Source organism: Apostichopus japonicus, chromosome 9 (assembly GCF_037975245.1).
Source record: "Apostichopus japonicus isolate 1M-3 chromosome 9, ASM3797524v1, whole genome shotgun sequence".
In the NCBI taxonomy this organism is placed as follows: domain Eukaryota; kingdom Metazoa; phylum Echinodermata; class Holothuroidea; order Aspidochirotida; family Stichopodidae; genus Apostichopus; species Apostichopus japonicus.
In genome coordinates this window covers 23878811-23902977 of record NC_092569.1, presented here as the reverse complement: position 1 = coordinate 23902977, position 24167 = coordinate 23878811, and the positions used below count along the sequence as shown (strand labels likewise).

Genomic DNA, 24167 nt, shown 5'->3' with positions numbered 1-24167 from the left:
TAATTTAGACTACATCTATTGCACAACAGACTGTAGAACAAGAAAGATATTAGATATATATTGCATTACCACAGCGACTCTATTCTTCAATACAACCATGGAGCTATAAACAGATAGCTTATATCTCCATGATACAACCAACATAATTATACATTTTACTTTGATATATGCAGCTTAACTTAACACATGCTAATTACATTAATTTAAAAAGAAATAAAATTCACCATAAAGACATATATCCTTAAAACATATATAGGGTAATTTTTAGTTAAGACCAGGATGTGAGCACTTTCCAAGCGCTGGAGACAATGGGGAGGGCGGGGGGGGGGGTGGGAGCGGTGGCGAGGGAGGGTTGACCAAGAGGTTTTTGGCGCAGATGCGTTCTTCAAGGGAAGATTTGGTCACTTTATCCTTCGAAAAATGTATTGCTTATCAAAGGTTTCTAGGTTTAACTGCATGATCCGTGCTTGCCTACTCAGCCGGCTCGTATATAGCCAGCCTACTTGGTGGTGCGGGGCAGAGCCAAATTTTTGTACCCATTTAAAGAGTTGGGTAGGAGGCACGTGTCCACTTTCTCCTCGTGGCTACTGTCCCGTCTATGTAAACGATATTACACATATACAGATCCATAATAGTACGTTTGGGTAGGCTTACAGAGGTATCATATCATACTGACTCATTACATATGGAGACTTGTGTTTATCTTGAAGACGACAATCAAGTTCCACGTGAAGCTTGAAACGTTGACTAAAAGTGAACATCAATGAATCAAGGTTAACTTCTTCAGAGAAATCTCGTTTTATGATTCTAGTATTGGGCTAATGAGGAAATCCTTATGAGAAGCAGATCACATCGTATCGTTCATGAAGAGTTCCGTGTTTGGGGGGGGGGGCACTTTCCACTTGCCCCCCCCATTGGGCTACGCCATTGTGCCAATACCCTTTCCCCCTTCTGCCCACCGGTTGTCGTGGTCTATATCAATTTTTACATTCTTACATTAGTAATCAAATATGTACTCAGGCAAGACAGATTTCTATGAAGAGACTAAGTTTATGGAATACTTCCAACTGTGAAAAGACACCCCAGTTTCGTTCGATAATTGAACCCAGAAAGCGATAAGGAATGGATTTGCCAATAGAAACTCTGCTGATCTGTTCTTAATATTCATATTTGTTTTTAATAACTTAATTTAATAATTTCGTTTACTTACACATAATACATTCAAAGTACTAACGAGTATCCATCTATCCATTCTATACAGTACATACAAGGATTATGACTTTAATTTGTATTTCGAAATGATTAAAAATTTGACGAAATAACGTTGACATTTATTACGTATAATATGATAATAATTTGTTAAACGATAATAATAACTATGCAGAATTGAAAACTAAGAAGAATAAACTTTAAAAACTATTCACTAATCCAACAAGCTGAATACAGGTCCATTAATTGCTTACAAAACAAGGCGCGAGTCAAGTCACTTAGAGTAAACTTTGTTGCGGTGTTTCTTATTCGTTTCAATTGTATATTCGCTCCCTCCTCAGTTGATGGTAACTGGTAATAGAGAAACTGGAGTGTTTGAAAGAACACTTAGTAATAGTACTAGTGACAGCTAAAAATGTCGACAGTAACTACAATTCAATGATATTATCGTAACGCTAAATTACATCATAGAGACGTGACGATGATGCAATGGTCATTAAACTATAAGTCACTGATATATATGTCGAATCAAAGGATGCTTTACTAGAAAGTAAAATTTAATAAGGCTTCTTGAATGATTTCCAGATGTGTTGAATCAAAGGTTGTTTCAGTAGAATGTATAATTTAATAAGGCTTCTTCAATGATGTACAGGTGTGTGATGTGTTCGTTATATTTTTCAAAAGAAGAAGAAAAAAAGAAACTTCATAAATCCTGATAGATGTATATCTAGAGAGGTCTTATCTTCATCTCAGTGTACGTGATGTTATACTCGCCTCCAGGCAGGTTAGCCCATTTTATCCCTGTTTGACCAGTTCCATTATATTCACCATTGAGGTTCGAAATGCTGCATCCCTTGTTCCACCAGGCACCATGCTGATCCTCTGGACATGTACCACTGTTGCTGTCGAATGTACTGAATCGATTGTTTACATGATAACTGAAAGCCTGAGCAGCATTGAAGCCTCCTGTTGGATCTGTGTATTAAACAAGAAAATCTCTGTCTTTATATGTAAATTAGTGTACTGACATTTACTCAAATAACTTTGTAATAATTTATGCATTACGTGTATACTATGATTGATCAGAGTGATATCTGAGAAAACCATATTTGGAATAATTTCGTGATATCACGATAACTTACTGTGTTATCACATCACACGAATAATTTTGCAATGTCAATTGTTCCAAATTCGTACAGTGATAAACTATCACATGATATCAATTATCATTAATTAACACTTTCGATAAATAAGTAATGAAAGTCTAGGAAAGGCAAAACCTTGAAAGACAAAATTATTATCGTCCGTCGTTAATTCTCAAGATTCTTCATTTCCCTTTATTTATTTTTCTTGGAGGGGGGGGGAGGGGTGAGGAGGGGGAAGTTTTTACAGATGGGTTGGGTTGACGGCTGAGATATTTTTAACCATCATGACAAAAACGTCACAAATATGAAAAAAAATACAGTTAAAATGGAAAACATAAGATTTCGACGATTCGTCAAAATGTTAGCAAATTTTTAGATTTTGTAAATTTTAACGAGAAATAATAAGGCTGTGGGCAGAACAATAATTTTCTGATTGTTGACGTTTGTAATTTCAGTGCAATGTCCCTTCTAAGCTTCCGTAGAGTTTGGGACACGCGTAATGTATATACAGATCGAATAAAATGCCGAATAATGCATTATGGTGATGTTTTAATCTTAAGGAAACCATATAATCAACATGTTGAGCAATGCACATGGCATAACACTTAGGATAGGGCGGTCTAAGCTTATCAAAGCCTGATACGTTTGTCATCAAAAGACCAGAACGGTGCTATAGTTGGCCGGTGTTATGACTGTAAATATAATCTATTTTAAACGAACCTGTTGTTCCATTGAAATTTCCCACTTCAGACAGTGTGTAATTGTCACTTTCATCGTTGATGCGGAACAAGTCATACTTCGCGTAGTATGGAACTCCATTCACGTTCACCAGATCAATTCGGATTTGATAGTCACCTTGATTGCTGAGGTAATAAAGCTTGTCATTTCCCAACCAAAACTCATGGTCCAGCTCACCGAAGCCTTCTTTATAGCTCGTCCAGTTACGATAGAAGTCAACGGACCCATCAACACGACGTTGAAAGACCTGTATGTTTGATCAAGCAAGAATAAAGCAAATCCCAATTTGAAACTGACTGAAAACATATTATTTGAAAGCTATAAAATATTATAGTTCATAACGGAAAAAATGTGATGAAAATATGACTCTTAAAAGCAATGCAATGGCTTACTGCTAGACATGAAACCACTGAAACTTCAATCAAATGATGATACGTCATAGCTTTTTTTATATCCCCAGATCAATTTTTAAGTAAAAATAATGTGATCTTTCCATTTGTATACCCCCATTCTATATTCCAACATTAACATACACAGATCGATACCCACGAAGGAGTCTATACAATAACTGTACAGGCGCATGCGCACTTCGTACTTTCGTAATCTAACGAACCTCTCTGTGATTGCAATAGAAGCCTTCGTCTGCAGTAATGTTGACACCCTCAATTTCAATTTACTCACTATTTGCATAAGGGGTTAAATATGATTCCCAGTTAAATAAAAAAACTATGTTATTCCAAGGATCCTGTCGTGAAGCACTTCAAAGAGCCTATGAATTCCCGGGTTTCATGTAGGATTTAGCGTGTATTAAGTGTACTAGTAATACATAGTATATATCGTAAATCGATTAGGGATACATCATAGACTTACCATGCATCATTCCCGTCCAAAAGTGTACTAAATATCATCTATAACATAATTATGATGTCATACTAGACTTACCGTCAATCCTCCTCCGTCAGTCATATGATACATATACAATATATCGTCTGTATTATAGGATGTCGTACTAGACTTACCGTCCATCCTCCTCCGTCAGTCATATTATACATATACAATATATCGTCTATACTATAGGATGTCGTACTAGACTTACCGTCCATCCTCCTCCGTCAGTCATATTACATAAGACCCCAAAGGGCGATCCAGTCCAGTTAATTGGTTTGATGGTATATATACCATTGTCAGTGAAGTTAGCATCGAAGTAATCCAGGCAGTTGGTCATCTGCATACATGTCTCTCCGTTACCTTGGTAACCTCTTTCACAGTAGCATTTGCGTACACCGTTGCGCTTGTCACATTCTGCACTAGAGCTGCAAGTGTACGCTTCATTCACTCGTGTATTGCCATTGGTACACGTAAACTTCTTTGTACAATTTTCATTGACTTCAAAAGAACCATGATCCTGAAGGGAAATACAAATTAAATGTTGACATTACGAAACAGCAATTGAGAGTTGTCAAAATTATTGAATTCTATGGATTACTCACCTAGACGAAGTCAGTCACGTGGTGCAAATCGCAGTGATTGTGGTAAAAAGAACTAAAACCATTTCTATTACTGTATTTTATCTTAGGAATTGAAAGAGAATATAACGTCTACTTTATTGTGGCCTGGACACCGATGTCAGTTCCAATCGATTTAACACTGAGTTCCCTATTACATTACAGGCGCTAAAACAGCCGGATGCCGCATTTCCATTCCAAAGGATGAAGGAATATCTTTGGATATTGTGGATTCAATATTCATCATGAAATTTTCATAAATAATTTCATTGATAATTTCAGGAGGACAGTGTATAATAAATCAAATAAAGACACAGAATCCTAGTGGTAGTATTTCTCATCACATATATAAAAACAGTATAAATGTTTACGAGCATCAAAGAACCATGCAGGTTGCCCATATCTTGAAGTGCCGTCAAGATAAAGAATATATTTACTCCAATAAGGTGATATTTCTCAGAAAAATGTTCAGTTAAAAATTTTGTTCAAAAAAAAAAAAAAAAAAAAATTAAATAGTGATCTATGATATCTCGAAAATTCAATATTTTTCATAACAGATGATTAAACTTGACGACTATTCACGTCTCGTCATTTCATTATTTACAAATGTACAATTTGACGATTTTATGAAAAAATGTTGCCATGACAACGTATTACATCTTGTCATTTCAACATTTTATACAAAATGAACAATTTTCAGACAAATCAATTTGCCAAATTATTTGGTTTAGATAGTGTTAACTTGATGGCACTTTTAAGCTGCCGTAGGAACTAGAGGAACAGTTGTCTTTGAAGTCCATTTGTGGTCAAAGTTTGACAGATATCGTACAAATATATGTATATATATATATATGTTTATATATATATATGTTTATATATATATTCTTTCCTTTTCATTAGCCATTAAAAAAACTTTCTATGGGTGTTAACCTAAAGAGTGTCAACAACGTTATGCTAATTTCAAGTTCATACTGTGGGCAAATGTCTTGTGTTAAACGTCTTCCAATTAGCGGAACCCGTGCTATTTTAACTACGAAAAGTACAAACGACTTGACCCACAAACTCCACACACCGATGGGGCGTATCCGGTAGATGCCAATAACACTATTGAGTTGTGCCACACCTCTATTTGGGGAGTATCGGTAGATATATACCCTGTGTATTATTTTCCAATACTTAACTACAGATGTATCAATATCACACAGTGTAATCGCATCATGTTGTCGATATAAAGTTAATCTATGCCAATAGCTCACTCAGATGCTTTATGAGGTACAATGAAGCTTATGATCACTATATACTTAGTGAAATAACTGGGGACTCTTATCCATAAACATGTAATGAAAATAATAGGCTTAATTAAGATGTAAATGTCTCCAAGTTTGAGTAAAAATGCTGCAAAGCTGATACTAGGTTCTGTTATCTTTCTGCCAGTTTTGAAGAATTTGTAGTAATAAATATAAATTAATATCTCACCAAAATAGTAATATTCTCCATGAAAACGGAACAACTCTGATTAATGCTCGTCTGTGTAGTTTGCACTCCTGCAGGTAGAGTTGTACTAGGGTCGCTGGTGGTCGATGTCACGTCGACAGTGCTTTGTGTTGAGCTGATGATGGCCACAGAGGTTGTCTCGGTGTGGATGGTGGGTTCACTTGCAGTATCGACATCTTTTCCTGTGAACGTTACATCACTACCTACATCGTTTGTGTATCCGACCTCTTCCGTTGGTGTGTTGGTTGATTCTTCCTTCACGGTAGACCTACTTTCTGCAGGTCCCGGTGTAGATGCAGGTCCCGGTGTAGGTCGGGTGCATCGAAAATAACCGCGAACACCAGAGTCATCATCCGCTGATCACGATGGAAAATTAAATATATATAAAAGAAAGAAAGAAAAATATAAACGTCGATGGAATGATTTTACAACTCGTAGGCTGCAATACGATAATTGGATGTTATATAAACTAAACCTTTCTTGGCCGAGTGTATGAATGCCAAGACTATGTCAGAATGAGTTTTGTTCAAATTTTAAAAATATGTCATATAGTCTATGAAATATATCTACTCATCACCACAAAATACATACCATTCTATATGACTACATGCATGTTGGCACTCATTACAAACGTTTTTTTTTTGCATGACCTAATCATGTACTTTAGTGCAGTGCACATGTAACTTTGTATTACATGATTTTCGTGAACGCATTAACTTTGTTCTATAATAATAGAACAAGAACTAATGACCCTCATTCAATATGTCTGTGACATATATTCTCTTGTTTCTGAAGTATACTTTTAGTCTGGATAGTTATAACCAAAGATAACAGTTTTCTTCAAATTGATCAATTTAACAGAACGTAACTTCTGAATATAATATGTGTTATTGGAGATAAACGCCTTAATTAAAGCCCACCCTAAAGCATGTAGACATGAATTTTTTCTTTAAAATGAAAATCGGAAGTATACTTTTAGAATCTGGTTCAATGTATTAAAATGCGGCTAAAACTCATGGGTCAGATTTCGTCACCAATAATGACGTCATATTCCCAATTTCCATGTCATATCATTGTTCCTTGGGGTAAATATTTACACATTGTAATTAATTAAAATCTGTTCATTTTTGTCAATAGGGACCCAAGTATTGACAGATAGGTATTGAAATGAGGTTTTAATTTTTATTATTTTTTTTTTATAATTGAGCTAATTATGTAAATATGCAAATGAGGTTATGATACATACACTGTACTTTCCTTTGCCCATTTGAAATTATTTTGATGAAATCTGCTGGACTTTTGATAGTTTGATGAGTTCAAGACATGGTTATTTTATACTGTAAGTAAAATATAATTTGATGTTTGAATGTGAGAAATATGACTGATTTTTTGACGTTTTGTTAAATTTTCATTCACGAATAAATTATTTATTTTACAGGCTACCAAATTTAGGGTTTATATCAAAGTTATGGTCTCCATGCTGGTCAAGGGCTCTTCTGGAGTGATAAGTATAGGCTGTTGTTCATCCACATCATATTTGGCACCTCAGTTGTTGCTGTAACTGGAGCAAGGGTCTAATAAAAGGCTAATTAGTATGCGCATAAGTACAAAATTTGTATATACAAACAATACACAAAAAAGGGAAATAAATTGCTTTGACTTTTGAAATTCCTATTCAAACTTAATAAACCAGTTCATTCCCCTCCCCTCAATCATATCTACTACCAGGTTGCCAACCCCCCTCCCTTATACCCCTCCCTCCAAACTACTTGACATGTATTTAGGGGATAAATACGAGGGGAACCAGTCTTAAATTTGATTTGAGACCGATGATGACATCATCGAGGAAGCTGAGCGGACCGAGGCGATAGCCGAGGTCCGCTGCCCTTCTCGATGACGTCATCAGAGGTCTCAAATCAAATTTAAGACCGGCCGGGTACCCTCGTTTTTATCCCCATTCATAAATGACCCTCACAAATGTTAGAAAACAGCATTTTTTTGCTAATTTTTGCTGATCTGTATTTAATTCTCCTTATGCCTCCCTTGATCTTTTTCCTGAATGACTTATAGTCACCTCATATGTAATACAGCATTTTCTTCCCACGAACATTAAGAGTGATAAAATACGAATGGAGCAATGTCGTTTGTTCTTAAATTTTGGTAGTTTAATCAATTCAAACACTACAAAATGGAGGGAAAAGACAATTAAATAAGAACTGATGAACAAATTTCTAAAGATAACATTTTAAAACTTTTTTTTGACCTACCAGGTCAAATTGCGCAATAAACAGATGCTGAGTTGTGTGTGTTCTGGAAAGTCCGTAAATGCTACAACAGTTAGGCTAGCAACGTTGCCTGTTGCTAACATTCTTTTGAGTAGAACTCGTCTATCCCTGGTCGGTAGATGAACCATTCAATAAAACATTTACTGGGCCTGAGAATGAGCAGTTTTTGAAGAGGTTCCGAGCCCCATTGTTCGACAGGTTTTGACTTGTAGTAACCACAGTGTTATTGCGAGTCTGAAAGATCGCTAGGCCTGGTCCCTGGTCAGTCATGTCGTTACTGCTAGTAGTAGCATGGACACTTCGAAGTTCGGACACCTAAGCCTTAAAACACCCCAAAACTATATCTTCTGGTCTAAATCACCTGAAAATATACTTGATATGGTGGGAGAATTGTGTTATATTACAATACACGGCCAAACTTACTTTCCTGCAAACTGTTTTCACGTTGTATTCCAAGAAGATTCTTCGTGATTGTGGAACTGGTATTTTTTTGCTAGAGTATTGCGAAGTTCGGACACCCAACCTACAGTGTGGGGCTGGTGATAAAATTGGTGGCGCATTTGCTCTTTCAGTAATTATAACAGACTTCATAGATCTCCGTCATTTTATTGACAAATATGTAAGTACTTTCTTGCACACAGGTCATTTTGGAGAGAAAATAACTGTAGCTTCTTACTTTTTGGTGAAATTTGGCTCTTCCTGTAGGTTGTCATGGTGAAATCATGTATTTCTTAGGGTGTCCAAACTTCGCAGTGTTCCGAACTTCGCAATACTGGCTATAGTTGTCGTGCCTATTGTTAGGCTTAGCGACAAGGTTCTTCTGTTATAGTGTCAACATTGGACGCTTTACGCTTCGGTTCTTCGTTGAAGCACCTCGATAAGGTTGCTGACATTGACTCTAGCTCAAAATTAAGCTCAAAATTAATCCCTTAGTCATTTCATGTTACTCGAAGTATTTAGCTGGATGATTTAAGAAGTACGTACAGTGTGTATTGAGACTCGGTGTGTGTGAAAACATATACAGTACTACTGCTGTAACTAATTGCAAGTAGGCTATATATACTGTACAGTATTCTTTTGCAATTTGGAACATTTCTTTGCCCATAAACATATTTGCATATACTCATGGCAACGTTACACCATGTCTTCACTTCTTTTAATTATGACTTCATGATTGCCACGGCAACAAACCAGTGTTTGTCTAACATTTCGATCCTGAAGCAATTCTCCTCTCTATACACTCGACCAGTCTCGAATCGCATTCGAGACTGGTCCAGTATACAGAAAGTTGGTTTAGGCATTTATGAATATGTAATACAATGGTAGTCAAGCGTACCTATTGCACTACTACAGTACATGTATACACAATACATACAGTGTGGCTTACCATATCAGGATTTCATCGTCAGAATCTTCTTCAGATTCAGCGATGTCGTCATCCTCCAACGGCTGGATGGTCAAATTGCCCATAAAAAGAAGGTCTAACGCCTCTTTTTAGTATTTAGCCATGATAATATGTGCTAAATAGTTACCGTTTCAATTACGTGAGTGATAGCGTTGACCCTAAGCCTCATTGAAGGTAGCAGCCACTAAGAGCAGACACTAACAGCAGCCATTAAGAAAAAAAGGACAGTAAGACATGACACACAGTACTACAACTGCGGTCGTGTGTGTTTGTTATAACCAGTGTTACCAGCGAGAGTTGACGAAAAAACGCTAGATTGGCGAAAATAAAACCCCAAACGCGCTGTATATACTTAATGTGTAATGATCAGAAAAATGATTTTTTTTTCAAAATCGATTAACTTTAGTTATGGAGCCTACTAGGATGTCCGGTTAGCACCATATTAAAGTAGAAAGGTTCATCTTTCACGTGGTATACCTCTACTATCGGTAACAAAAATGATTTCTTGACCAAAAGTGGCCTTGAAGTTTTAACCCCGATCCGGACATCACTAAACGCGCTGTATCTAAGGTGTAATGATCTAAAAAAATGATTTTTTTCCCTTCAATATCGATTAACTTTAGTTATGGAGCCTACTAGGATGTCCGGTTAGCACCACATTAAAGTAGAACGGTACTTCTTTCACGTGGTATACCTCTACCATCGGTAACAAAAATGATTTCTTGACCAAATATGGCCTTAAAGTTTTAACCCCGATCCGGACATCTCTAAACGCGCTGTATATACGTAATGTGTAATGATCAGAAAAATGGTTAATTTTTATTTATTTTTTCAAAATCGATTAACTTTAGTTATAGAGACTACTGGCATGTCCGGTTAGCACCATATTAAAGTAGAAATGTTCCTCTTTCACGTGGTATACCTCTTTTATCGGTAACAAAAATGATTTCTTGACCAAAAGTGACCTTAAAGTTTTAACCCCGATACGGACATCTCTAAACGCGCTGTATATCTAAGGTGTAATGATCCAAAAAATGATTTCTTTCTTTCTTCAAAATCCATTAACTTTAGTTATGGAGCCTACTGGCATGTCCGGTTAGCACCACATTCAAGTAGAAAGGTTCCTCTTTTACGTGGTATAACTCTACTATCGGTAACAAAAATGATTTCTTGACCAAAAGTGACCTTAAAGTTTTAACCCCGATACGGTCATCTCTAAACGCGCCGTATATACGATATGTGTAATGATCAGAAAAATTTATGATTTTTATTTTTTTCAAAATCGATTAACTTTAGTTATGGAGCCTACTAGGATGTCCGGTTAGCACCATATTAAAGTAGAAAGGTTCCTCTTTTACGTGGTATACCTCTACTATCGGTAACAAAAATGATTTCTTGACCAAAAGTGACCTTGAAGTTTTAATCCCGATACAGACCCTTCTCTAAACGCGCTGTATATACGTAATGTGTAGTGATAAGAAAAATGGTTAATTTTTATTTTTTTCAAAATCGATTAACTTTAGTTATGGAGCCTACTAGGATGTCCGGTTAGCACCACATTCAAGTAGAAAGGTTCCTCTTTTACGTGGTATACCTCTACTATCGGTAACAAAAATGATTTCTTGACCAAAAATGGCCTTAAAGTTTTAACCCCGATACGGACATCTCTAAACGCGCTGTATTTACGTAATGTGTAATGATCAGAAAAATGGTTAAGTTTTATTTTTTTCAAAATCGATTAACTTTAGTTATGGAGCCTACTAGGATGTCCGGTTAGCACCACATTAAAGTAGAAAGGTTCCTCTTTTACGTGGTATACCTCTACTATCGGTAACAAAAATGATTTCTTGACCAAAAGTGACCTTGAAGTTTTAACCCCGATACAGACCCTTCTCTAAACGCGCTGTATATACGTAATGTGTAGTGATAAGAAAAATGGTTAATTTTTATTTTTTACAAAATCGATTAACTTTAGTTATGGAGCCTACTAGGATGTCCGGTTAGCACCACATTAAAGTAGAAAGGTTCCTCTTTTACGTGGTATACCTCTACTATCGGTAACAAAAATGATTTCTTGACCAAAAGTGACCTTGAAGTTTTAACCCCGATACGGACCCTTCTCTAAACGCGCTGTATATACGTAATGTGTAGTGATAAGAAAAATGGTTAATTTTTATTTTTTTCAAAATCGATTAACTTTAGTTATGGAGCCTACTAGGATGTCCGGTTAGCACCATATTAAAGTAGAAAGGTTCCTCTTTTACGTAGTATACCTCTACTATCGGTAACAAAAATGATTTCTTGACCAAAAGTGACCTTGAAGTTTTAACCCCGATACAGACCCTTCTCTAAACGCGCTGTATATACGTAATGTGTAATGATCAGAAAAATGTTAATTTTTAATTTTTTTCAAAATCGATTAACTTTAGTTATGGAGCCTACTAGGATGTCCGGTTAGCACCATATTGAAGTAGACAGGTTCATCTTTCACGTGATATACCTCTACTATCGGTAACAAAAATGGCCTTAAAGTTTTAACCCCGATACGGACATCTCTTAACGCGCTGTATATACGTAATGTGTAATGATCAGAAAAATTTATGATTTTTATTTTTTTCAAAATCGATTAACTTTAGTTATGGAGCCTACTAGGATGTCCGGTTAGCACCATATTAAAGTAGAAAGGTTCCTCTTTTACGTGGTATACCTCTATTATTGGTAACAAAAATGATTTCTTGACCAAAAATGGCCTTAAAGTTTTAACCCCGATCCGGACATCTCTAAACGCGCTGTATATACGTAATGTTAATGATCAGAAAAATGGTTAATTTTTATTTTTTTCAAAATCGATTAACTTTAGTTATGGAGCCTACTAGGATGTCCGGTTAGCACCACATTCAAGTAGAAAGGTTCCTCTTTTACGTGGTATACCTCTACTATCGGTAACAAAAATGATTTCTTGACCAAAAGTGACCTTGAAGTTTTAACCCCGATACAGACCCTTCTCTAAACGCGCTGTATATACGTAATGTGTAATGATCAGAAAAATGTTAATTTTTAATTTTTTTCAAAATCGATTAACTTTAGTTATGGAGCCTACTAGGATGTCCGGTTAGCACCATATTGAAGTAGACAGGTTCATCTTTTACGTGATATACCTCTACTATCGGTAACAAAAATGGCCTTAAAGTTTTAACCCCGATACGGACATCTCTAAACGCGCTGTATATACGTAATGTGTAATGATCAGAAAAATTTATGATTTTTATTTTTTTCAAAATCGGTTAACTTTAGTTATGGAGCCTACTAGGATGTCCGGTTAGCACCACATTGAAGTAGACAGGTTCATCTTTCACGTGATATACCTCTACTATCGGTAACAAAAATGATTTCTTGACCAAATATGGCCTTAAAGTTTTAACCCCGATACGGACATCTCTAAACGCGCTGTATATACGTAATGTGTAATGATCAGAAAAATTTATGATTTTTATTTTTTTCAAAATCGATTAACTTTAGTTATGGAGCCTACTAGGATGTCCGGTTAGCACCATATTAAAGTAGAAAGGTTCCTCTTTTACGTGTTATACCTCTACTATCGGTAACAAAAATGATTTTTTGACCAAAAGTGGCCTTAAAGTTTTAACCCTGATACGGACATCTCTAAACGCGCTGTATATACGTTATGTGTAATGATCCAAAAAATGATTAATTCCTGTGTGGGCAATTGGGCCTTTGAGGTTGCTGCATGGGTCCCGTTACAGTTAAAATATGAAGTCGTTGGTATTTTTGGATACCGCAATGTCCAATAGGGCCAACACCTCTAAACGAATTATCCTGCTTTTTGTTAACATAATCAAATCACGTGTGGGCCATGGGCCCTTGAGGCCATGGTAGAGGATAAATTTGTAGTCATAGGTTTTTCTTTTTTTAATACCCGACAACCTTATGGTCCAGCGCCAATAAAAAGAAATCATACTGCTCTCTTTTCACATGATTAAATCATGTGTGGGCCACAGGCCCTTTCTGGCTACTGTATGGGTCCTGGTACATCATAAAGTTGTTGTTATTAGTATTTTTGGATACCCCAATTTCCAAAGGGTCCAATGCCACTTTAAGAATCACCCTGCTCTCATTTCACATAAATGAATCATATGTGGTCCACAGGCCTTTTTTGGTTGCTGCCTGCATGGGCCCATGTACATCATAAAGTTGCTGTAATTAGTATTTTGGGACACCCCAATGTTTAACTGGTGTACCGCAAAATGAATTATCCTTGTCTCTTTTCGCATGATTAATACCATTTTGATGGGCCCTTCTGCAGGGCCCGTCACAAGGTACAATTACTGTCATTGCTATGATTCTAAAAGTATCTTACTTTGAGTTTTATCCAGCTCTTTTGCCTTGCGTCTTTCACATGATTAAATCAACATTTGAGCCCCCTATTTTAATTGAAGGCACATTTAGACTACATACACGCACATTGTGTGGCACGGCAGCAACACATAACCTTGAATCCTGGTCATAAACGGACATAAGCTGCCCATTAAACCCTCTGTCTCTTTTCAAATCTTCTGGGTTCCCGGTCCAGTTGAGTATCGAATCGATGCAGACTGGGTTGAAAGTAAACGCGGGCCAAGTGCAGTGCAATGCAATAAACTAGGCTCAATTCACTGCAAGATGCGAGCCATCATAATGACGTCACAGGTCGATTTACTGCAAATTTATCCTCTACCATGGCCCAGACAACCTCAAGGGCCCATGGCCCACGCGTGATTTGATCATGTGCAAAGACACAAGGATTATTCTATAGTTGCATTGGACCCTTTATACATTGGAGAAACCAAAAAATACCATCTACGACTTTTATCTGTACCGGGCCCCAGGCAACAGCCATAAAGTGCCCATGGCCCACACATGATTTGATTATGTTAACAAAATCAGGATAATTCTTTTAGAGGTATTGGCCCTATTGGACATTGCGGTATCTAAAAATACCAACGACTTCATTTTTAACTGTAACGGGGCCAAGGAAGCAACCTCAAAGGCCCAATTGCCCACACAGGAATTAATCATTTTTTGGATCATTACACATAACGTATATATATGTTGAATTTGACATGTTGATAGACGTAATGACATATTGGTATTTTGTCTCGATATGTTCGTATGGAATTGTAACATGTTGATATCGAATTGGACATATATATTGACTTGGACACTCCACTTTCTTTTTCGACATTTATGGAACGTTTGGCTCTCCGTACTCTTCGACTGTCTTTGTGTTATGTTTTCACTTAGTTTTGTATGAACTGATCATCTGATCACTGTATCGTCTCTGTATTCCAATCAAGTCTTGGTAATAAACAGAAAGTAATTCATCAATTCTTTTCATGTTGCGATCACTCAGCTGATTAGATTTAAGAACTTTCATTCTCGATTCAGCATGACCAATTGTTCGTGGTACCGAAACTTTACGAACGTTTCTGGTAATACTATTTATATCTACATCTATATTAGTATGTCGGTTCAAGTCACCGAGAAGTAACCCAGACCAAAAAGCAGATGACGGTAATAAACCAGTCTCCAATTCTTTCATAAGTACTGGAGAGTAAAATAGATTGGGATCATACATTTGTTCTTGTATTCACTGGCGGATCCAAGGGGGGGCCAAGGGGGGCCATGCCCCCCCCCCAAGGTGAGCAAAAAAGTGTTTCCGAACATCCGCTAAATCGTATGATTGGAAATTTAAAAAATCGAGAGGAATAGCAGTGGTAGACTAGTCTAAACCTTTTCGTTTTCTGGTTTAAAATTAAATGCAGAGCTCCCAACTGACCCGCGATTCGCGGGAATTAGACCCGCAGTCTAACACCCAAACCCGCTGACCCGCACAAGCGTCCGAAAAAACCGCATTGTAATTGTCAAGTATACATAAAAAAATTTGCATCGAATTTTGACTTAGCAACCATCATTTCTTTAGCATTTAGCATAATAGAGTATAAAACCTCCTTTACAGCATCATTTGAACCTTTGAATTGGGGCGAGCAGCGAACATTTTCATGCCACGGGAAAGAATGAATTATCACCTACTATTCAATTTATTGATGTTACACAAAAAAAAATGCATATTTCTCAGAAAATTTTGGGTGACAAAAGCCTTTCTAAGTGCCACCATTTTACATGTAGGCATCACCAGGATTCCAAAAAGATTCAATAGGGGAGGGGGACACCCCCTCCCCTTATACCCCTCCCCCAGGACGGCGATTCGTGGCATGGACCAGCATTTGCCTTCTCAAGAGTTGGGAGCTATGTAAATGTATGAGCATGAGGATTTACAGTTTAACACCATTTTGCAGTTACAGGCTGGTTGTAAGAAATTTATAACCTATGAGAAATAAAATTTCTTGAGAAAGATGATCCCAACTTTGTTTTATAAATATTTTAGAAAATTACACCTGGGAAACATTTTTTTTTAGAAGTAAATTAACATCACCATTGTACACTTTTGTCGCACCAAATTGCATCTGAGGGCATTCAGCAATAGAAAATTTTCCAAAGGGGAGGGGGGCACCCCATCCCCTTAGACCCCTCCCCCATATCACTCTAATGCCACTTTGGCCCCTCCCAAACAGAGGCCCTGGATCCGCCAGTGCTTGTATTTGATATGCTACTGGATGTAACTAAGTGTGAATATAGGGTTTGTCATGTCTCATAGAGAGTCTGTTTAACTTATAAGACGTTTTATTGTTGTGATAATATTACAAATTATACTTTTACAAAGAGGTAATGAGAAGAGAGATTAATATCGTCAGTCATTCTTTAGAACCTCAAGATCATACTGCAGGATGATTCGTACTAGTTAACAAAAGTATCCGATCGTGTGTTAAATGTACAATGTATTCCACACAGACTTCATGTTGGTTATATGTGGTCTTATGGTACGATGTGAAGATTTTCTAGTCATGCCTCAAAAAGGTAAATGACTAACTTCTTTTGAAAGAAAATACAGTACGACGAAAAGTTATCAATTTTATTTGATTACATATTTTGTCTATATAGTCTGATATTTCGGTACAGGTGGAGCACAGAAGTAGATTTGATACAAACAGTAGCTATGGAGCACAAATAATCAGTTTGTTCCGACAAGAAGGACAAAATTGAATCATAATTAAATCTAATCAAGAAATCAGTTTTGTTAGGGGTCTGTATCGGGGTTAAAACTTTAAGGCCATTTTTGGTTAAGAAATAATTTTTGTTACCGATAGTAGAGGTATACCACGTGAAAGATGAACCTGTTTACTTTAATGTGGTGCTAACCGGACATGCCAGTAGGCTCCATAACTAAAGTTAATCGATTTTGAAAAAATAAAAATTGACAATTTTTCTGATCATTACACATAACTTATATACAGCGCGTTTAGAGAAGGGTCCGTATCGGGGTTAAAACTTCAAGGTCACTTTTGGTCAAGAAATCATTTTTGTTACCGATAGTAGAGGTATACCACGTAAAAGATGAACCTTTCTACTTTAATGTGGTGCTAACCGGACATCCTAGTAGGCTCCATAACTAAAGTTAATCGATTTTGAAAAAATAAAAGTTAACCATTTTTCTGATCATTACACATAACGAATATACAGCGCGTTTAGAGATGTCCATATCGGGGTTAAAACTTCAAGGTCACTTTTGGTCAAGAAATCACTTTTGTTACCGATAGTAGAGGTATATCACGTGAAAGATGAACCTGTCTACTTTAATTCGGTGCTAACCGGACATGCCAGTAGGCTCCATAACTAAAGTTAAGCGATTTTGAAAAAAATAAAAATCATAAATTTTTCTGATCATTACACACTACGTATATACAGCGCGTTTAGAGAAGGGTCCGTATCGGGGTTAAAACTTTAAGGTCACTTTTGGTCAAGAAATCATTTTTGTTACCGATAGTAGAGGTATACCACGTAAAAGAGGAACCTTTCTACTTTAATGTGGTGCTAACCGGACATCCTAGTAGGCTCCATTACTAAAGTTAATCGATTTTGAAAAAAAATAAAAATTAACCATTTTACTTATCACTACACATTACGTATATACAGCGCGTTTAGAGATGTCCGTATCGGGGTTAAAACTTTAAGGCCATTTTTGGTCAAGAAATCATTTTTGTTACCGATAGTAGAGGTATACCACGTAAAAGAGGAACCTTTCTACTTTAATGTGGTGCTAACCGGACATCCTAGTAGGCTCCATAACTAAAGTTAATCGATTTTGAAAAAAATAAAAATCATAAATTTTTCTGATCATTACACATAACGTATATACAGCGCGTTTAGAGAAGGGTCTGTATCGGGGTTAAAACTTCAAGGTCACTTTTGGTCAAGAAATCATTTTTGTTACCGATAGTAGAGGTATACCACGTGAAAGATGAACCTGTCTACTTGAATGTGGTGCTAACCGGACATGCCAGTAGGCTCCATAACTAAAGTTAATCGATTTTGAAAAAATAAAAATCATAAATTTTTCTTATCATTACACATAACGTATATACAGCGCGTTTAGAGGAGGGTCCGTATCGGAGTTAAAACTTCAAGGTCATTTTTGGTCAAGAAATCATTTTTGTTACCGATAGTAGAGGTATACCATGTGAGAGAGGAACCTTTCTACTTTAATGTGGTCCTATTCGGACATCCTAGTAGGCTCCATAACTAAAGTTAAACGATTTTGAAGAAAAAAAAGGAAATTCTGATCATTACACATAACGTATATACAGCGCGTTTAGAGAGTGGTCCGTATCGGAGTTAAAACTTTAAGGTCATTTTTGGTCAAGAAATCATTTTTGTTACCGATAGAAGAGGTATACCACGTGAGAGAGGAACCTTTCTACTTTAATGTGGTCCTATTCGGACATGCCAGTAGGCTCCATAACTAAAGTTAATCGATTTTGAAAAAATAAAAATTAACCATTTTTCTGATCATTACACACTACGTATATACAGCGCGTTTAGAGATGTCCGTATCGGGGTTAAAACTTTAAGGCCATTTTTGGTCAAGAAATCATTTTTGTTACCGATAATAGAGGTATATCACGTGAAAGATGAACCTGTCTACTTTAATGTGATGCTAACCGGACATGCCAGTAGGCTCCATAACTAAAGTTAATCGATTTTGAAAAAATAAAAATTAACCATTTTTCTTATCATTACACATTACGTATATACAGCGCGTTTAGAGATGTCCGTATCGGGGTTAAAACTTTAAGGCCATTTTTGGTCAAGAAATCATTTTTGTTACCGATAGTAGAGGTATACCACGTGAGAGAGGAACCTTTCTACTTTAATGTGGTCCTATTCGGACATGCCAGTAGGCTCCATAACTAAAGTTAATCGATTTTGAAGAAGAAAAAAATCATTTTTAGGATCATTACACATAACGTATATACAGCGCGTTTAGAGAGATGTCCGGATCGGGGTTAAAACTGTAAGGTCATTTTTGGTCAAGAAATCATTTTTGTTACCGATAGAAGAGGTATACCACGTGAGAGAGGAACCTTTCTCCTTTAATGTGGTCCTATTCGGACATGCTAGTAGGCTCCATAACTAAAGTTAATCGATTTTGAAAAAAATAAAAATTAACCATTTTTCTGATCATTACACATTAGATATACAGCGCGTTTAGAGATGTCCGTATCGGGGTTAAAACTTTAAGGCCACTTTTGGTCAAGAAATCATTTTTGTTACCGATAGTAGAGGTACATCACGTCAAAGATGAACCTTTCTACTTTAATGTGGTCCTATTCGGACATCCTAGTAGGCTCCATAACTAAAGTTAATCGATTTTGAAAAAAATAAAAATTAACCATTTTTCTGATCATTACACATTACGTATATACAGCGCGTTTAGAGATGTCCGTATCGGGGTTAAAACTTTAAGGCCAGTTTTGGTCAAGAAATCATTTTTGTTACCGATAGTAGAGGTATACCATGTGAGAGAGGAACTTTTCTACTTTAATGTGGTGCTAACCAGACATGCCAGTAGGCTCCATAACTAAAATTAATTGATTTTGAAGAAGAAAAAAAATATATCAATATTTTAAAACGTTTAGGCCACTTTTGGTCAAAAAAATCGGCTTTGTTACCGATAGTAGGTATTACACGTGAAAGAAGAAATTGTTTTCATTGATTTGATGCTAACCGGACCTCCAAACTAGGTCGATAACTCAAATTAACCGATTTTGAAATAATAATACGTTTGGATCATAACACATTACCACGCGTTTCGAGCTAATTTTCCCATTTGCATCCCACTCCTGTTAGGATCGAACGGTTTGTAGCCATCGAATTTCAATAAATCAAAGTGTTACTGGCTGATTTTTCATACCACGTGTAAGAGGAATAACTTAACATCGTCATTGTACCCCTCTTGACTGTTGCATATTCTCATAAATTAATTGCTTAGACATTTGAAAAAAAAGAAAAAAAATGGTATAAAAATTGCCGCCATTTACGCCTTTCTCCACAAGATTTGGTAGGATCACAAGTTTCAGTTCAATATGGATGCAGATTTCGTCCACCATTAAATTCCAAAATTATATTACATGAAAGAGCAACAACTCATCTCTCATATGGTGCAATTATTGGCATTTTACAGTATTCATAGCGTTAATTATTATCGCTTTAAAACAGGTACGAAAAAGTAGCAGTCTTGTTATTGTCCGCTAATTTAGGCTGCCCTTAGTGGCTGCTGGGGATCCACTTTCCCGCCACAGCGTACCCAGCGCTCGTCACAGTGTACAAACATCAGTGGCCAACGGCGTGTAACGTTGATGTATACACTATTGGCTGCTGTTAGTGGCTGCTGTTAGTGGCTGCTACGTTCAAACAGGTTGACCCTAACTACACGAAGCGTTTCAACTGTGGTTGACCGAAATTCTATTCCATAAAAATGCTCGAGTTGAATTGCTAAGGATTACTCACAAAGTGGAGGCCCTATTGCTAAATTGTTTCTATGTAGCATAGCGTTTCAGTGTGGCGCTTCTGGAGAGCTAAAAATCTACTCTGGTAGGGTGAGGCATTCTGGAGAAATATTATCGGACATAGGTCCGTGTTTTGGCCCTAACTTAGACCGAAAAACGTCATTTTTTGACATATTTCCCCCAAATATAGAGCCATCTCTCTACATATGCATGTGAGGCTCCTGATTTGATTCCGTATGTCTTAGCTAGTTGTATCAGATAGGGTCAGTTGACTTGAAAGTTTTCACTGTTCTCACAATTTTTTTTGAAAAAAAGGTCAAAACGACCGGTTTTTTGAATGTAAACAAATCTTTGAAGACAAAAAAAAAAAACGCCTATGTGACCCCCTCGGAAAAATGTTGTTTATTGATGCAGGCTGTCTTATGTGCAAAATAAAGCTATGGGAAGCTCTCTAGTGTATTCCTATCTCGAGTAATGATTTTCTAAACACATGGTTTTTCAGTGGATCAAATATGGACCACCTGCCAAGAAGGAGCAGGAGCGTTGATCATATAGGGAAAGGTGAGAAGCGGAGGGGGGGGGGTAGGGTATTCCTTCTTCTCCCCATCGGTGAAAACTGGAAGGGGTGGAGGTATGATTTTAACCGCCCAAATAATTACTAGTGGATGCATAAACAAAACACTAAGTCCGATTGTTTTAAATAGGCGGTTTGAAGTTGTGTAAAGCAGTAAATGTTAAACGACCTAGCTTTATGGTTTGAACCAAATTTGATCAGCCTTGTTCACAAGTCTTGCACATCATTCTAGCGAGAGCTGGCAAGTAAAATTCGAGTTTACAAATGAAAGCAAAAAAAAATATCAAAATTATGGACCAGAAATCAATACAACGTTTGGAAGACGTTCGACTTTTTCTTTCCAAACTTTTGACCAAAAGTACAAATTTCGACATTCTATGTAATTTAATTTGCAGGAAACCCTTAACTGTCAACAGCTTATTCCCATAGTTGTCAACAGTGCCCTGTATGCCTTACTCCATCCCATTTTTCATCGTATCCCTTTTATTCTAATTTCAAGATTAATATTAATTAATAGTGCATATCAATTAATATTGTGAGATTAGAAAGTTCATATTTTGGCTTATAACCCCAAAGTTTTGATAGCTTCTTACACCTCTGAACTAAGTTGCGTCCTGTAAAAAAATAAAACAGGTACGCGGAAGGGGAAGGGGTCAGAAGGAGGTACATATTAAAATCCAATCATGCATGGGTCCTTCTTATCAAGTAGTATATTTGCCAGTGGCGTAGGAAGGTACTTTTGAGTGGGGGGGGGGGGCTGAAGACTGATGGTCGGCCTGGGGGAGGAGTCTAAGGGGAATTTTTTGCATTTCCAGGTAGCCTCAGATGCAATTTGGTGCAATATAGCACACTTCAACACCGACTCCATTTTGTAAACTTAATTTTGTATTTTCACCTGGCCTTAGATGCAATTTGGTGCTCCAAATGAGATTTTTTTCTCATTTGGAAATGAAAAAGGGGTTTTCAGACTTGCGAAGCGGGGGGGGGGGGACGGAATGATACTTCCGCCTCTCCACATTTTCACTGGGGGGGGCTGGCGCCCCCCAGCCCCCCCGGTTCCTACGCCCTTGATATTTGCCAAATTCATGAACGATTTTTATCGGTAAGTTCAGTCATACCCACAGTCCTGATAAAAGTTCAACGCCCTCAAAATCAAGTGCAATATAATAACACGATATAACAGATTCGTGAGTTACAAAACTGCCTTAACATGAGAAGATTATGTAAAATTAAATGGGTGGCTATAATTTTGACTTCATTTCAGGTTAATATACCTAACGTTAGGCTCATTACTGGTAAGCCAATTCGTTCATATTACAGTACCTGGTGCTTATAGTTACTGTGTTTCATCAAACAAATAAAACAAAATTCAGGATGATGACAGAATCAAACTGTCAAAGCAAACATTTTAGTAATTATTTAATTGTAATGTATTCCGTACTAGTATTACATAGACTATAACGTATTTGTGGCGTATAATTATCTGATTCTTCATCAGCCATAGCATAAATTTGCATGAAATTAAATAATAAACTATTATATAATTCTAAATGTTGAATGAATTCCGGTTGAATAATCCTGCTCTCTGATTTTTCTTTAACGTTCAGACTAAATTATAAATAATTTGATAGTTAAGAGTGGATTCTGTCAATGAAGCGAACAGCCTCAATGGACATTTAGGCAAAATTGATATTTAATCGCTAAATGCCAAAGTATCTCTCATACTGTGATTGTGTAATAACAATGTAATGGCCGCAACGCCATATTTCAGAATGTATCAATTTCACACACAAAACGGTATTCCAAGAAAGTGTATGTATGCTTAGACATAATGTTAGCCTAAATTTGAAAAGAGTTCGGTCTTACAAACCTCAGAAATGGTCTGTGTTATCTTTCAAATGAATGTCACTGACACGTCGGTTGCCTAGGCAACCGTTTGTAAGGAAACGCACTAAGTAATATTATTCACAGAGCAATGTCATTCATTAATGTTGATAAAATTAATTTCTTCCAACTCAAGAATAATAATAAGTGAATAATAATTGAAAGGCAGTGATAACCATAACATTTCAAACTTTACAATGTTTAGGTTTGACTTCATTAATTTGATATGACATTTTGTATAATCAAGTTGATGGTCTACATAATCTGCTATGAAAACATCAAATATGACTCAACATTTCAACTAAAGGATGTATTTTCGATTATTATGTGTTCACCATATTAAATCATTTTAAACTGAATGTGAGTTGTTAACAATAGGACACTGACGAGCGTGTACTGAAGTATACTATCCTATCAATTAATCATTTAATCAATTAAGAAAGACAACAACTTAAAATAACGTGATTTGTTTCGTAATGAAATACTAGTTTCTACAAGGTCCAAAGGATACATGGAGATTGCTATCATGGTAACACTACATTATACTGAATATGCAAGGATTTTGTTGCGAACACATAACAACGTAAAATAGTTAATATCATACATTTTAAAAGGAGTTATTCTTTAGAGAGGAACATTAACGTACAAGCTCAAAATAGGCTTACCTTTGGTCAGAGTCACATTTGCCATATTGATCATCAATATTGCGATGGTTATGATGGTTGTACGAAGCTCCATTTTCATTCTTTTCAGTGCAATATTTAGCGTGTTATAAATCAAATTAATTTTGCTTTCTATATATATGTATTGATCAATTCTTTACAATATAAAATGAAATTCGACGGATCCAAGTAGATCAAGAACCGAAATGATTTTAACGTCGTCTAGAGAATAAACGCTCAGACGAGTAACACATTTGATTTAAACCGAACGATTAACTGATATCTTGCGAAATCACGTTCGT

General features: G+C 36.5%; 1 protein-coding gene across 1 annotated transcript; it reads right to left on the bottom strand.

Annotated features, from left to right (window-relative positions):
* Positions 1-24167, bottom strand: LOC139973703 (uncharacterized). Its single transcript, XM_071980543.1, has 5 exons — positions 23869-24167; positions 6074-6447; positions 4189-4497; positions 3075-3339; positions 1-2184 (listed from the first exon to the last, which is right to left on the bottom strand). The coding sequence occupies exons 1-5, from the start codon at positions 23945-23947 to the stop codon at positions 1937-1939; spliced, it is 1275 nt and encodes a 424-aa protein (XP_071836644.1). The 5' UTR covers positions 23948-24167; the 3' UTR covers positions 1-1936.